The sequence below is a fragment of the Lepisosteus oculatus genome, chromosome 27, assembly GCF_040954835.1.
Source record: "Lepisosteus oculatus isolate fLepOcu1 chromosome 27, fLepOcu1.hap2, whole genome shotgun sequence".
In the NCBI taxonomy this organism is placed as follows: Eukaryota; Metazoa; Chordata; class Actinopteri; order Semionotiformes; family Lepisosteidae; genus Lepisosteus; species Lepisosteus oculatus.
Window position 1 is genome coordinate 3,833,746 of NC_090722.1, and position 15,948 is coordinate 3,849,693.

The 15,948-nt window shown below is 54.0% G+C and overlaps 1 protein-coding gene across 1 annotated transcript in view; it reads right to left on the reverse strand.

Moving 5' to 3' along the window:
• vps45 (vacuolar protein sorting 45 homolog) overlaps positions 1-15,948 on the reverse strand; it is a 31,772-nt gene that overhangs the window by 10,032 nt on the left and 5,792 nt on the right. Inside the window, exons 8-14 of the mRNA XM_069184846.1 lie at positions 15,095-15,229; positions 13,504-13,617; positions 11,872-12,039; positions 7,566-7,724; positions 6,633-6,740; positions 6,124-6,245; positions 4,651-4,782 (exon numbers count right to left, since the gene is read on the reverse strand). Coding sequence (XP_069040947.1) covers positions 4,651-4,782; positions 6,124-6,245; positions 6,633-6,740; positions 7,566-7,724; positions 11,872-12,039; positions 13,504-13,617; positions 15,095-15,229 — 938 coding nt within the window. The remainder of the gene's footprint in view (positions 1-4,650; positions 4,783-6,123; positions 6,246-6,632; positions 6,741-7,565; positions 7,725-11,871; positions 12,040-13,503; positions 13,618-15,094; positions 15,230-15,948) is intronic.

Consider the following 15,948-nt stretch of genomic DNA (forward strand, 5'->3'; position numbering starts at 1 on the left):
GCAGCTGCCCAGTTCCAGGAGGGTTTGTAGCCGGAAATAAATTCATGTGTGAATCCAGATCTTTAACAAAGCAAAGCTCACCCCGGTAAACTTTCAAAGGAGGAATGTGCATGCTTTCACAGAGAGAGAGAGAGTCAAGTGGAAATGGCCAGGAGCTACATTAAGTAACTCAGTCAAAAGCTAGTGGAATCAATTCTCTCTCGCTCTCTTCCTAACACACACATACAGGACAGCGGCGCGACTTTTAACAGGCCAACACAGGGCTGCACGCTCGGGGTCCGATCGATTCTCCCCCAGCAGCGAGGGAGCAGCTGGGGTCTGCAGCTGGCTCGGACACCGCCTGTCCTCCGTCACACGGGGACCCTCCTGGTCCCAGACCCCCTCGTGACCAGCACGCCCCCGGGGGTCAGCTCACCGCCCGCCCGCGCCGAAGAGCTGCCCTCTCTGCGCCGCGCTCGCCGAGCCGGAGGGGCCGCAGCTCGCGAGGGGGCGTCTTGGATTTGACAAAGGCCAGATTGTTTGGCTTTTTTTTTCCCCTCCGATTTTTGACTCTGAGCTCCGGAATTTTTGTGTGGTCATTCCGCCTCCGGCAAAGGGGAAGCAAATGGGACACGGTCATCCCACACAGACCGAAAGGGGTCTTTTTTCCCCCCATCTTGAGCTAAATATGCTCCCTATTAATAACAATAATAATAATAATAATAATAATAATAATAATTCCATATACTTATGCTTACATACTTATATAGCTCTTTTCCGCTTTTCTGGATAGTGTGTATCCCCCACCTGGATGATGCGCCAGTCCGCTCCCCACACACCAGCTCTCAGTGGGGAGGAGAGCAGAGTGATGAAGCCAGTTCAGAGATGGGGATTATTAGGAGGCCATCATGGGTAAAGACCAGGGGGAAATTTGTCCAGGACACCGAGGTAACACCCCTACTCTTTTCAAGAAACACCCTGAGATTTGTAATGACCACAGAGAGTCAGGACCTCAGTTTTACGTCTCATCTGAAGGATGGTGCCTTTTTACAGTATAGTGTCCCCATCACTACACTGGGGCATTAGGACCCACACAGACCGCAGGGTGAGCGCCCCCTACTGGTCCCACTAACACCTCTTCCAGCAGCAGCCTTAGCTTTCCCAGGAGTCTCCCATCCAGGTACTGGCCGGGCTCCCACCTGCTGGGCTTCAGTGGGGCTGCCAGCTGGGAGCTGCAGGGTGATAAACTTGTTTTCTTAAACTTGGTCTCGGAATATTCTGATGGATGTGATTCTTTAAGGTTCATTTTGGCCCCCTTTGCAAAAGAGATGGGCAAGTCCAGCGATGCTGTGAACATCTCGGCCTGCACTTCGAGAGAAGATTTCACAATATGGCGTGAAACTAACTCACTAACTTAAAAAACCTGACGAGCATCTTGAACTGGTGTCCTACAATACTCCACTCCCACAGCCTGAAAGAAGAACTGCAGGCACCTCAAATTAATGGACTGTAAATGAAAAAATGCCTTGTCTGACACCTTGCATGTGGTTTCCATAACACTCCAACGACAGTCAGCCTCAACAAATCTACTCATTACAATCCAGCAGCTAATCCTGTATCTGACTCAGGAAATGTAAAAATGTGGGAGGTTTTCTCCTTGTTTAGGAGTGTTTATTTTTACCATCCCTGTTTTGTTCCTTTTTTTCCATGCATTAATAAGGCTCCTGCTACAATCGCTGTGATCTGCTCACTTACAGATATATCCCCAGAGTATCCCAGGAGACAACAGCTGCTCTGGGACTTCAGGACGTGGAGAGACAAATGCAACCGAAGAGGAACCGAAAATAAGGGGACACTTTCTTTACACAAAGAGTGGCAGGGGTTGGAAAAGCCAAGCGCATGAAACTGATGCTCTGGGACCCTTCAAGGAACCACAAAAAGTCTCAGATCGGTTACCTACAACCCAATGAGCAGACTGAAGGGGAGGAAAATCAACGTTGCGTAACATTCTGAAGCTTATGCACGGCTGATAAACTGTCCCCCCCCCACATCACAACTCCACTCGGCCGGGTGTGGCTTATAGGAAGGCAGCAAAGCAGAGCAGCAGAAAATAAAAAATGAGGCATTTTTAAAGGAAGTGTGCATGGCGGGTGTGGGGGGGAGAGAGAGTTAATTACACAAACGAAGAGGTCTTTAAAATGCTGGCAAACGATTCTGTGCTCTCTGCGCAGACTTCGACTCTGGGACACAGACCCTTCCAGCGGGTCACTTACACGCTAAGTGAAGGGTATTAAAAATGCAAAAGAAGAAAAATGGAAATAAAAGGCAAGCTGTTGTTCTGAGGATAAGGGCTCTCTTCCTGCTAATAGAGTTAGGGGGAACCCAATGAGTCACAAGATAGCACTCAGCTGAGCACGAATCAATAACCCCCCCGCCAGCCCCCCTCTCTCGCTACCCAGCATTACTGGAAATCACAGCTAATGGAGGCCCAGTGCGGAGACAGGCGCCTACCTGCTTCCAGGAAACAGCAATACCAGACAGAAGCACAACTGATCACTTCGGCTTAAAATCTGCTGCTCGCCAACGGAGGAACAACAAGGAAGAGGGGAGCTCTGGTGGGGCAGCTTCCTCGTGGTCTCGTCCGAAGTCCATTTTGACTTCAGACACTCCATCGCTGCCCCATCCACCTTTTCAAAAAGACAACCTCTGGAAATGTCCTTCGTGGGCTGGATGTGGGGGAACTATTTAGGTGCTGCGCAGACGATGGGCAACGAAACGGGCGAGAGGTCTGAAAGAGCGAGGGGGCTCACTTCTTTCAACAGGGGGCAGGAGGGGTTTTATCTGTAACGCGATCGGAATGCGGGAAGAGCTCTTAACATAGTCCTCGGCTCTCTTCAAGGCAAGACCAACGCCTGATGCGCGTCACTGCGTTGCAGACAAACGGAGCCCCGTCTGTGGGGGGTTTAAACAGGGAAACACCTCAAAACAAAAGGTCACGCGGAGACTCAGATCCTAACGCAGCTCGTCCAGGCCAGGTTTAGCACAGATGGTAACAAGAAACTGCACAATCGCCCTCACCCCGATATAAATCTGAAGTGATTCCAAGTTTCTCAGAACTGATGCAAATTCACTCAACGCTGACTAAACACCTCAGAGGACTGCAAACACAGGGCAGTGGAAAGTGAGGCTGTGTTTTGGAGTTTTAACGACGAGCTTACTGTGACACCAGGCGTGCATCTATCATTCCGCAATGACGCCGCCACCGGCAGTGAGGGGAGGGTAAGGAGAGGTGGGGGTGCCAGCAGAGGAGCAGGGCTCAGCGCGCCGAGCCTGCTCCAGACCGGGGCTCAGCGCGCCGAGCGGGCCTGCTCCAGAAGGGATGTTGCCCCCTTGCAGAATTTTGCACCGGAACAGGGTCCGATATTCTGGCACCTCGGAGGTCAGCGCCCCTGCGGATCCTGGCGCGGAGCACGCCCAATTCGAAGCGACCGGGTTCGAATCCCGGCAGGGGCAGAGCAGAGCTGGCACGGGGCACACGCGTCACAAAGGCGGGGGGGGGTGGGGCGGGCGCTGTGGGTCAGGATGAGGCAGAGTACGGGACAGGCAAAGCAAGCGTGCGACAGAGAGGTCTGCGAAAATACCACTGGAAAAAAAAAGACTCCATTGGGATCCACACTATTTTGGGGTTAATAAGCGACTTGGATGAGTGGCGAAAGATCTCGATAATCGGGGCTAATCCAGCACTCCCTGGCTCCAGGAAGGACCTGCGAGCGCTGCAGGACGCAGAATGCCCAGTAGGAGGCGCACCGGAGCGCCTCGGTAAGGGGGGCTGCCGTGCACACTTGGGGCGCAGCTCTGATTCCACGACAGGTGCGCGTCTGGCCTGCTTCGCCGTACAGCCCTGACGCCTCTGTGCCTGGGAGCAGGTGGGGAGGGGAGGGGAGTCGACTGTCTGCTCCCCAGATCGTGTTTCACTCTCGCCTGCGAGCTGGAGAACCTGGCCTCCCGCCCAGGGGTTCCCATCACAAGCCTTCTTACACATTGCTGTAATTGCTCAGCCAACAAACGGCCATTGTCGGCCCGGAGAGGGGGAGGGACAGGGAGTAACAGAAAGAGAAGAGAGAGAGAGGGAGGGCTGTAAAAAGCTGTGCCCACATGAAAATCGCTAATAACCCAAAACCGCCCTGGGTTCAATAGGACAGAATTCAACACTGGGGGCGGAGCAGTGGCTCTGTGGCTCAGGATCTGCGCCTGTGGCTGGAAGGTTGCCGGTTCAAATCCCGCGGCCGGCAGAGGAATCCTACTCTGCTGGGCCCCTGAGCAAAGGCCCTTCACCCCAGCTGCTCCAGGGGCGCTGTACAATGGCAGACCCTGCGCTCTGACCCCCAGCTTCTCTCCCTGTCTGTGTGTCTCATGGAGAGCAAGCTGGGGTCTGAGAAAAGACAAATTCCTAATGCAAGAAATTGAATAGGGCCAATAAAGTGATCTGATCTTAACACCACGGCCCCACTTGAATCTGAACATCCCAAGAACTACGTCGGATGGGGACAGTCCTGCGGGCCCTGGAACAGGGTGGCCCAGGGTACCCGGGAGCACACACGGGCACCACTCAGGCGAAAGCAACCAAATTACAAGACCCCCCCCGCGGCCAGCTGCTCGGCGGGGACTCACCTCTTGGTGTTATGGATGGTGGTGCCCCCCAGCACGACGCGGACCCCCGGGGTGGTGCGGTTCAGGTTGTAGACGGTCAGCGCCTCCTCGTAGGTGGCCCCCCCGATGAGGAAGACGATGATGTCCTGCGGCCTGGACAGGGGAAGACGAGGGGGGGGGGTCAGAGTTCAGGGGTCATGCACCCTGTATTGGTGTGCCCCCCACATTGAAGAACCCAACTGAAGGAAACAGTCAAAAAAATAAAGTGGTGCCAGGCCATAGAACAAAACCTGGGATTGCACTTGTGATAGTGTTGGATTTCACTTGAACAGTTACAGGGCTGGCGCAGTGCTTAGTGAGCATTGCTGCCTCACGGTGCTGGGGTCCTGGGTTCAATTCCTGGGGCGCTGTCTGTGTGGAGTTTGTATGTTCTCTGCCCGTGCACGTGGGTTTCCTCCCACAGACTGAAGGCCTGCTGGTGGGTTAACTGGCTTCTGGGAAAACTGGACCCTGGCGTGAGTGTGCGTTTGTGTCTGTCTGCCCTGATGGACTGGTGTCCTGTCCAGGGTGTACCCCACCCTGCGCCCATTCCTTGCCGGGACAGGCTCTGGCTCCCCAGCGACCCTGAATTGAACGGTGCGCGGAGGAGACTGGACACCTGCACCAAGTTGCCCCGGCAGGCCGGCACGAGCAGCCGTGTGGGCTGACAGGTGCGCGAGAGGCAGGCTCGGGTTCCGCCCTCCCTCAGCGCAGCTGTCGCCATTCCCAGCCAGCTGTTCCCGCAGCCCTCCCTCCCCCCCCCAGCCCAGCCCTGCCCTGCCCAGCCCAGCCCTGCCGGCTATTTAAAACCAGCTCTTACAAAGGTCACAGCCTCTGAACTCGGGCGGCTGAGGCAGACAAGACTTTTGCCAACTTTCATGTGAGGCTCATGTTTGTGGTCACGAGAGCCACGATGTATCAGAGAAGCTACCTGTCAAAGTAGAGCAGTGTGCAGAGAGTTCAGGACCCTAAGACTGCAAACTTTGCCAGCAAGTTAGAGCAGGAGGCCTTTCCCGTAACAATTAACGGAATAGAGCCGAGTCAGGGAGGATAAATTTAGACGGAGTGCGCGTTTCACGGGTAGCTCAACCAACTCAGTAGTATTCCAGGTTACGTACCTAAATAATACAACTACAACCTGCTTGGTGCCTGTAACCCATGAAAAGCACGAAACAGAACCACCGATTTCTTTCGAACAGTGGTCTCCTCGAAACCAACTGCTGCTTCAGGACAGAATTGTTTTTCCCCCACTGTTCCTGCATTTAAGAAGGAGTGCAGGGAATGGAAAGCACAGCAACCTGTAACAGGGGCCACTTGTCTCTTTTTACCCTGAACGTGTAGCCAGCACTCAGGCCGGAGTGGGAGAAAGAGCCAGGAGGGTATAAACCAGCCCGGGCAGCACGACACCTCTAGTCCGGTGAGCTGCAGCACTGACCAGCCCTGTAGCGGGGTTACCTGTCTCGCAGGGTGCTGGGTCCGAGGTAGGGGTACTGGCTGTCCTTCAGCCTGGCCTTCATCAGCTGGTCCAGGGTCTCCTGCAGCAGGGGCTGGTGTTGGGTGTAGACATTCTCCACCCCCTGTCAGAGGGAGAGGGAGAGAGACAGCTGAGACCCCCCCCCAGGTAGGACAAGAGACAGAGGAGCTGACCTATGACCTGATTCGACTGAATCTGCTTCCCAGAGTTGCAAGGCAGCGGTTTCAGCAGATTATCCCTCACAAACTGAGCGCGGTCCTCGCCCACGAAATGAAACACAGGCAATCCGAATGATTTTAAATCTGCAGTACAGAATTTGCCGGGTCTCGTCAACGAGAGCTGCGTATCAAAGCAGTTCGGTTCTCCGCACTGAAAGGATAAGTTGCTCGTGCCCGCCCACTGACGGTCACGTGAAGTTCTCTGTGCCCGCGCTCTGTACTTGTGATGGGGAGCTGAGCTCTAAGGCAGTGGGGTGCAACAGTCTTCCAACCTTGAGCCCTTTGAAGAACTGCTTGGTGATGGCCACCGCGTCCGTGGGCGTGACGAGGTCACTTCCTCTCACCCTCTTCCCCCCGTACTCCACCACGGACTGCACCATCTGGAAGAGAGCAAGGGGGACCCCGTTAAGTGATGTGCCAGCACACCGGCATGAGGTCTCCCTGGTAGGCCTGCTCACAAGAGCAGACGTCCGTTGGTATTTCACTTGAAATTCCAGCTTTGGCGAATCCTAGCGAAGCATCCAGAACTAATGCCCAGGCGATATTAAAGTGAGCCTGACGAAAGATCAGCAGGACGATGACAAGCCAAGAGGAGCTGGCCCAATCCACTGGGCTCATTTGTTTGCGAACACCTCCGAGTCAAATATCTCGTCCAGCCGTTTCTCAAAAGATTCCTGCAAACCGGCTGTAGTCTGAAATTACAGACATCCACCACTCTTTGTGTAAGGAAGTTCCTGCTGCTTCCAGAACAAGTTACACACACTCAGAATTTCTGCTGGCGTCCTCGGGTTCTTGTTTCTACTGCCAACAAGCACAAAGCCAACGCAGGAGACAGAAAAACCCAGAACCTTCAATTACTTTTGTTGACAACTCCGATTCAGGGCTGTGTCACACGAGGTGTGGGTGAGGCCAAGCGCTGCTTGCCTGACATCACTGCCAGACAGCCCAGCAGACAGCAGAGATCTTTGCTTTCCCAAAAAGCCGAACACAATCGCAGCCAATAACCCCCCACCGCCAGCGGATGGATCTCTGCCAATTGGGGGAATCCCAGGTGCAGCTGTCCCGGCTTTGAACTGGCAACCCCAAGGGGCAGTAAAGCTCAACTGGTGTGCAGAGCAGTCAGCAGTGGAGCAATCGGAGGCCCCCGCTGCCCCACCCCGGTCTCCACCCCGGCCAGCCAGGCGGGCGCCCCCTCCCCCTCTCACCTTGCGCAGGCGCTCGGAGACGCCCTTCCGGCTCAGGTCCTCCATCAGCCCCGGCAGGTTGTTGCTGCTGTGCCGCTCGTAGCGCAGGGCGTACAGCATCACCAGCCGGGCCGCGTCCAGCTCCGTCACCTTGGGGTGCTGCAGGAGCCGGCGCACGTTCTGGGGGAGGGAGGAGGAAAGAGAGGGAGAGGAGGAGGGGAAAGGAGCCGAGGAGAGGCAGGGGGAGAAGGAGAGAAACATGGCTTACACCCACAGACGACAGACAAGGGTGTCAAACTCGGCTCCTGGTTTTTAGGCCCGCCCAGCGCAGTCAATTACACTAGACACTACCTTAGCCATGCGGGACTGTCCATCATGTCCCTCGCTGTTGTCAACTCAGAATATTCACTGCTATTCACCTACGAGTCAGCTAGGGGCCGGGCGAGGAGCAGAACAGGTAGGCAGCTCATTCAATCATTAGACAGGCTAAGTCATCAAGTCCTGGGCTGGAAAAAAATCCAGGCGACCCCAGGCCGTCCTCAAACCCCAGTCTGACCCCGTGCTACTGCTGCTTCACTGGAAAGGGCTTGAGGACGCTGCGCACGATGAAAGGCGCTATACTGAGAGAACCTACCACTATATCAAAGAGCGGAAGACTGATCGCTGTGATTGAAGCAGCCAGCAAACGAGGCCCAGTGATACCATGTGAGCTCCTGTAAATGTACACGCAGCCCAATGCACGGGTACTTCATGGCTCAGGAACTTGTTAGGGACATTCTTAGTGCCTCTCTGGTGTTGGTTGTGCTGTAGGAGAATGAAAACCCCTGGAAAGCATAAACATCAAGCACCGTGCCCACAATCAGTCAGAAGAATTCACTTTCGAGCAGGTGCCTTTCGTGAATGTTTCGAAGAACACTGAGCTTTGCACACATCGCTGACTGCTCTGCACATCCATTCCATCTGTGATTAGTTCTAGCACAGATTTAGACTCTTTTCTTATCTTAAGAAAAAAAACAGGTAAAAAATAAAGTGAAAAGCAATAAATGAGTCTGAGCTCTTTATATGGCTGCTGGTTTTTCTCTGTTTTTTTTTCCCCCCATGTGTTTTTGTGTTTTGGTTTATGGTTTCATAGTTCTGTTTTGTAGGCTGAAAAGAGTAGGGGTGTTACCCCAGTGTCCTGGCCAAATTCCCCCCTGGTCTTTACCCATCATGACCTCCTAATAACCCCCCTCTCTGAACTGGCTTCATCACTCTGCTCTCCTCCCCACTGAGAGCTGGTGTGTGGGGGGCAGACTGGAGCATCATCCAGGTGGGGGATACACACTGGTGGTGGTGGAGGGGATCCCCATCACCTGTAAAGCGCTTTGAGTGGAGTGTCCAGAAAAGCCCTATATAAGTGTAAGCAATTATTATTATCAGTCTTGTAGCAATTTTAAAAATGTCTTCAGTACTTTTAAAAAGCACTAAGAGCAAAGCAATGTGCAATTGCTGCATGATGTGCTCCAGTACGGGACGTCAGGGTCAGCTGTCCTGGGGGATCTCGGCTCTCTGAAGGGCTCAGTGTTAAAGGACTGAGCAGGAGGCCCGGGGGTGGGGTACGGCAGCAGAATCAGCCTCTTTATTGTGCTGTTTCAGGGATTCTATCAGCTGCTGGCCCATAACGATCACCTCCCCCTCCGCCTCCCTGCCCCACCCAGCCCAGCCCGCATCAGGCCAGCAGAGGAGACAGCGTGGCCTGATGACGGGGGGGGCCCCAGTGTTAAATCACCCCCCCAGTCCCGAGACACTGGCCAGCCGCCGGCCTCCGCCTCCCACTCACTGGCCTCAGGTCACCACCCGCGTCCCTCCGGACGTCACCGGCACTGCCCCGCCCTCCCAGTGTCGCCCTGGGGGCGGCGGTCTGCGTCGTGCGCTTTTGTGAATTTTAATCGCCCTCCGCCCACAGACGAGTTTTTTTGCCAGGGTTGGGTGCCCACTGGGGAGAGGAGGAGCCTCAGTATAAGGGTCTCCTCTACCAGGTCCGCTGTGCCAGCGGGAGGACAGCTGTGGCTCACCAGGGCCAGATTTGGGGGCAAAAAGAGGGGTGAACGAAACTGAACGCCCTTGATTGACATGATGCCCAGTAAACTGTTAGAAGACCAATCAGGAACCACGGCAGCCTTAATCAAACACAAGGACTGTCTTAATGGATGCACAACCTGCAAGCGCTCCCGATCTCTAGAAGTGGGGGCAGAGGGAGTGGGGCAGGGGGTCACCCCTTCTTACTGTCCGCCCCAGAACGACAATCGCAGCCGTCAGCTGCAGAACTCTTCCGCCAGCCTGCTGAAAAACACCGCTGTGCTCCCAACGTCCCCCACTTTTGAATGTTTGTAACGGAATGGCGAAATCCCCAAACCCACACTATTGCATTAGAGAAGGGGGGGGGTCTCCTTTTTTTAATTCTTTTTATTCCTGGTGGGTACCCCAGATCCCCCCCGCACACTCTGATCTGTCTCTCCCTCCAGCACCGTGTCAGCCCAACTGAGAGTCAGTCATACTCAGGCCTGAGGCGGGCGCCATGTCAACCGCAGGGCAAAAAAAAAAACCCACATCACCTTCCCTTCCCTGTTCCGGGCCCGTCTGCCCTTCGGTGGCACGGGACGAGCCTCACGAGCAGACCCGGCTCCGACAGACCGATCAGCCCATGTGTGGCCATTCAGAACCGCCGATAAGCGCACGCCCCCCCCACCGGCTGCTTCCTGTCCCTGTTTCCCTTCGAGCTGTGATGCACTGCACGGTCTCATCGTGACGAGCTTCCCTGACGAGCACAGAGAGAGCTCTGACCAGCAGTGACGGGGGGGATCTGCACTCGGGAGGTGGGGCTGATCAATTTAAGTTAAAGACACTTTGGAGGAAACAGAGGGCCAATCGCTCCCTCCCTAATGTCTGCAATCCGGCTCCTGATCAATGGGCCAGCCTGAGCGTCTGCATTAGTCTGAATGAATAGGCCACCAGGCTGCAGTGAAGGAAGTCTGTCCCAGGCCATCCGGGAAGGAGGAATCCCAGAGCCCATCCATCAGGGCACAGACAGACCTCCGTGCCTAAAAGCATTTAAGCTCCAGAGTGCCTGGCTCTCGGTTTCTCTTTAGAGAAACACAGTTTTACTATACTGTACTGTCCTTCAGATGAGACGTAAAACCGAGGTCCTGACTGTCTGTGGTCATTAAAAATCCCAGGGCTTTTCTTGAAAAGAGTAGTTACCCCGGTGCCCTGGACAAATGTCCCCCTGGCCTTTACCTATCATGGCCTCCTAATAACCCTCATCTCTGAACTGGCTTCATCACTCTGCTCTCCTCCCCACTGAGAGCTGGTGTCTGGGGAGCAGACTGGGGCATCATCCAGGTGGGGCTGCACACTGGTGGTGCTGGAGGGGATCCCCATGACCTGTGAAGCGCTTTGAGGGGAGTGTTCAGAGAAGAGCTATGTAAGTGTAAGGAAATACTGTTAAAGTACACCCCTGTCTCCTGTCCCAGGGTCAATTGATTTAACTCCTTCAAACCCCAACCCCCTCCTCTTCCTCCTTCTGATCAAGGCCAGGTCGTTAAGACACTCTGGCTGTTTCCTTTCCTCCAGCCAGAGACGCGTCTGTGGAGGCGTTCCTCCCAAAAGAGGCGCTCGTGAGGGCTCTTCTGTACAGCATGCTTGAACACATTCTCCCAAATAAAAAAAAAAACGGAATCTCCGTGTTGTAAATGCTACCAAACGCGCTCCTGAAATGTGAAAGCTCTTATCTTTCTAAAAACCCCGGCGTGGCTGTAGTGTGATCACATGATTGGGATCCCGGAAGACACTGTCTTCCCCACAATTTACTTAGGCCATTGACTTTGGAGAGGGAAAGCAAAGAGTTAAAATTCCAAAGCTGTGTTGACAGGAAAAAAAATGTAAAATAAAGTATAACTATTATCCTTAATCCTCCATTCTAACTTTGTTTAACCACTATGCGATGATGGCTTTGGTTTTAAAGTATGTGCACTCCTAGCTCCTCTTCCAAAAGAAGTACAACCTTCTGTCTCGATCTGTTCAAATGCAGGATTCTACCTGGGTGTATCTGGACCCAAATATGAACTTTGAATGCGTCTCCTATTGTTCTTGTATTAAGGATGCATGGGTGAGCGACTGGGTTAGTGGGCGTGGCCTGTCGCCGCGGGCGAGGGAACGGGCGGGCGTGGCCTGTCGCCGCGGGCGAGGGAACGGGCAGGCGTGGCCTGTCGCCGCGGGCGAGGGAACGGGCGGGCGTGGCCTGTCGCCGCAGTGAGCAGGAGGGCAGGCAGGGGGTGCCCACACTCACCTGGTGCGCGCTGGAGTGGTCGTTCTGGCAGGCCAGCTCCTGTTCCACCTCCGACACCTCCATCAGGTGCCTCTCGCTGACCAGGCGCGACAGCTCCCCCACCACGGTCACGTGCTTCGACACCGTGCCGGACATCTTCTTGAACTGCGGGTAGTTATCCACGAAGGCCTGGACAGGGAGGCAAGAATTAGCCCGCTCCATTTCAGAACCCCCGTTTCCAGCCAGGGACCCCTAAATCCATCTGTCTAGCGCATCTCCACGAAGAGAGACAGGAGCTGGGACAATATGGGACAGGAATGAGTCCTTGTCCAAACGACTTTAGAAAAATAAAATAGGAATAATGTCCAACATAAGGAGGTGGGGGAAAAAAACACCTTGTCTCAGAAAGCAAAAAACACCAGTAATTTTTTTTCCCCACTACTTTACAGAACTCCCTGCATTTCCTTCAAGGTAAAGAGAAGCTAATGTCACACAGACCCAAGATGATCCCCTAAGTAAACTCGTGTGGTCAGTCAATCCATGCTATTTCTAGAAGAGCTTGCGAGACAGGGGTCCTCAAGTGGCCTGGGGTCCCTGCTGCTCCTCCGGGTCTCTTTAAAGCAGCAGCACCTGACGGGCCCCGGCGCTGCGAGGCAGTGACGCTAACCACTGCGGCGCCCTCACGGCTCCCAATTTAGCAGAAATTACTCATCGCTCTTTTTTTAGCATGATGTACCATAATTATCTTAAATACCGTTACTGTGATTACTGTACGCCACATACACCTCCATCCTGCTGAAAGGGATGGTGCTGGGGTGTCTTCTTTGAGAGCGGACCAAAATAAACGAGCGATCGCACGCAAGCCAAGGTGCACCGGCCCCCGCGCACGTGCACACTGTCTGAGGGGGGGCAGATTGCCTGGTATGGAGACCAGCAGTGCGTCGGGGTTTCGAACTGTCAGAACTGCCCGAAAGCCAGTTAAAAAGACTTCCAAGAATAAAGAAACTGCTGCTCTTCAAGGACGTTAACATCTAAGAACTGTGGGCACTTCTTTAAGCAAAGGGTTGTGGGAGCATGGAACAAGCTGCCCAGCCATGTTGCGATCGGAAGAGACACTGGAGCATTCTTTTAATTTGTCTCCATCTAGTGGACTTCTGGCGGGTGATTGTTGAAACGAGATGCACAACATTATTTTCAATACATAGGGAAAACAATTTATTAAAATGATGAAGAACAAGTCCAGAGCTCACCCCCACTCACCCCCCTCATCCCCCCAGTCCAGAGCTCACTCCTCTCACCCCCCCCAGTCCAGAGCTCACTCCTCTCACCCCCCCCAGTCCAGAGCTCACCCCTCTCACCCCCCCCAGCCCAGAGCTCACCCCTCTCACCCCCCCCAGTCCAGAGCTCACCCCTCTCACCCCCCCAGCCCAGAGCTCACTCCTCTCACCCCCCCAGTCCAGAGCTCACCCCCACTCACCCACCCCAGTCCAGAGCTCACCCCTCACCCATCCAGTCCAGAGCTCACTCCTCTCACCCCCCCCAGTCCAGAGCTCACTCCTCTCACCCCCCCAGTCCAGAGCTCACTCCTCTCACCCCCCCCAGTCCAGAGCTCACTCCTCTCACCCCGCCCAGTCCAGAGCTCACTCCTCTCACCTTCATGTCTGCGATGGACTCCAGCTTCTGCTGTCCTTTGGGCTTCTTCTTCTGGAAGTCCTCCATCAGGTTCTTGATGTTGGTGCCGATCTCTCCAAAATTCAGGTACAGGTTCTGCGGGGGAGGGGGGCAGAGGGCGGCATGAGTGAACCTGAGGAGCACCGCAGGGATATCCCCGGTCTTTCTGATCCCGAGATCTTCGACCAGTAACCCCGCCAGATTTCCACAGACACAAAAACTGCCAGCTAACTCTCTTGCCTCGGGTCACTGGATGTGGACCAAATCAAACGAGCACCAAACCTTCGAGTCCTCTGTTCACTCAGACTCCCTATACAGGTCACTAGCAACACATGAAGCTCTAATAACAATCATTGGGGGTGAATACTTTTTCACTGTGTGTGTATATACACACACACACAAACACAAAATGCAGACGCAGCGCTACCAAAAAGGCTCGGTGTGTCTTGTCAGTGAAGTCTGTTGGACAAACCACGCCAGACAATTTCAGGCCATGAAATGCAAAATCCAAGCGAAGGCATGTCAAGATGTAACGCTAGGAGCTAGGAGGAACATATCGATGACCAGGCGATAAGGAGCCCTGGCATCAGCTGAAACCAGGGCACTGAGGTCCATCCTGGGCCCTTACAGACGCTGCCACTCAGACAGGGTGGTCAAGGACCCCGAATCTCTTCAGTGCCGAGCAGAGGAGACTCTGGGAACCCCCGACAGTCAATCCAGAGGACCAGCAGTGGAACAGTGACGCCGGGACGCAGGGGAAACGCAGTGGGTGTAAGGCTAGGATGGGACAAGGGCATGGTGCCCGCAACACACTGCCAGCCCACATGGTCCAGCCAGATTCCTCAGGATCCTTCTGGGTTCAGCCGAACGAGAAAGAGGGGCACAACAGTCACCTCTCATCCCCTGCACCCCAATTCTGACACAATTAAAGCACTGTGACCTGGTCACAGGGAGACTCTAAATTGCCACCTTCTGCTCCTTCCTGCTTGTTCCAGATGCTCACCCCAGTCTGGGGCCACAATGCCAGACTCCAATTAAAAATAATCAAGACCAGGACACACGGTCATAACCACTGAACTGCTATCCGGGAAAATCATGCTAGAACTGCATCATGGATCTGTCGGAAACATGAATTACGAATTGACATCGGAACATGGGTAGCAGTGTGCATCTTATCTAGCAGTACAACAGGGCAGAAGGTGAACAAATTGAATCAACCACCCAAGCAGCTAATGAAGTGCTGTCATCTAGTGGCCACAGGTGAAGCTCATTAATGCAAAACACATGATGCACACAAGTGAGTGACATTTTCTCACTTTTGGCATAGGTTCGAGTCAAGGTGTGTGATGGCAGTATAGACTAACCACAGGTGCAGACATGCAATAGTGTGCCGAGCTTGCTAACACTGGCAGTCGGTGCATCTGATAAGCTTGTTAGCCGGTATCGAGGATTTTAACCGACAAACACGCCAGGGCACCAGCGTCCAGCAACATGGCTGGGCTGGGATACCCTGTTCCAGGCTCCCACCACCCCTTTGTGTAAAGACCCCCAGCCTGCAGGGCAGGGCACGCACGTTGGCGTAGAACTCGTCGCTCTCTGCAGACAGCACCACCTCCCGCAGGTCCTTGCTGATGCCCGGCACGCGGGACAGGTCGATGCGGTTGTTGTTGAGACCCAGGAGCTCATGGACCATGGCCTGGTACGTCCACTGAGGAGGCCGAACGAAAAAAAAAAACACGTCAATTACCCAGAACCCCCACCAACTCTCACAGACGCTCCCACAGCAGCTTCATCTGCCCCCAAAGTCCCTGACGATCGTCTGTAATTAGGGATGCATGACCATCACTAATTGTTAAATTACTTATTTGGCTGATACTTTCTTTACCTATTTCTGTAGCTGGGTATTTCACTGGAGCAATTCAGGTGAGGTGCCTTTCTCAAGGGCACAACAGCTGTGTCTCACCTCGGACTGGAACCCACAACCTCCCGGCTGCCAGTCCAGAACCCTGACCCACTGCGCCAAACTGCTGCCCCAATCATTGCTAAACATGCCTGAAAGCCTATACGGATCACAGAGAACTACTCGCTCGGACACTGGGCTGAGAAAATTTGCTTGGTTCTGCTGAAGATGCAGTTGACTGTGTAAAACCTAATACAGCTAATTAAGCCAAATTGCCCGACCTATTGATAAAACTTTGCTGCCACCTAGTGGCCATATTGAATTATCAACCCATTTTCTGACCGCTTTATGCAAATCAGGGTCACAGAGGAACCTAAGCCTGTCCCCTCAAGTGACAGCACAAAGCAGGATACACCTACACAGGGCACACAGACACACACTCTCACGCCAGGGCCAGTTTTCCCAGAAGCCACTTTAACCCACCAGCATGTCTTTGGACTGTGGGAGGAAGCCGGAACATCCAGAGG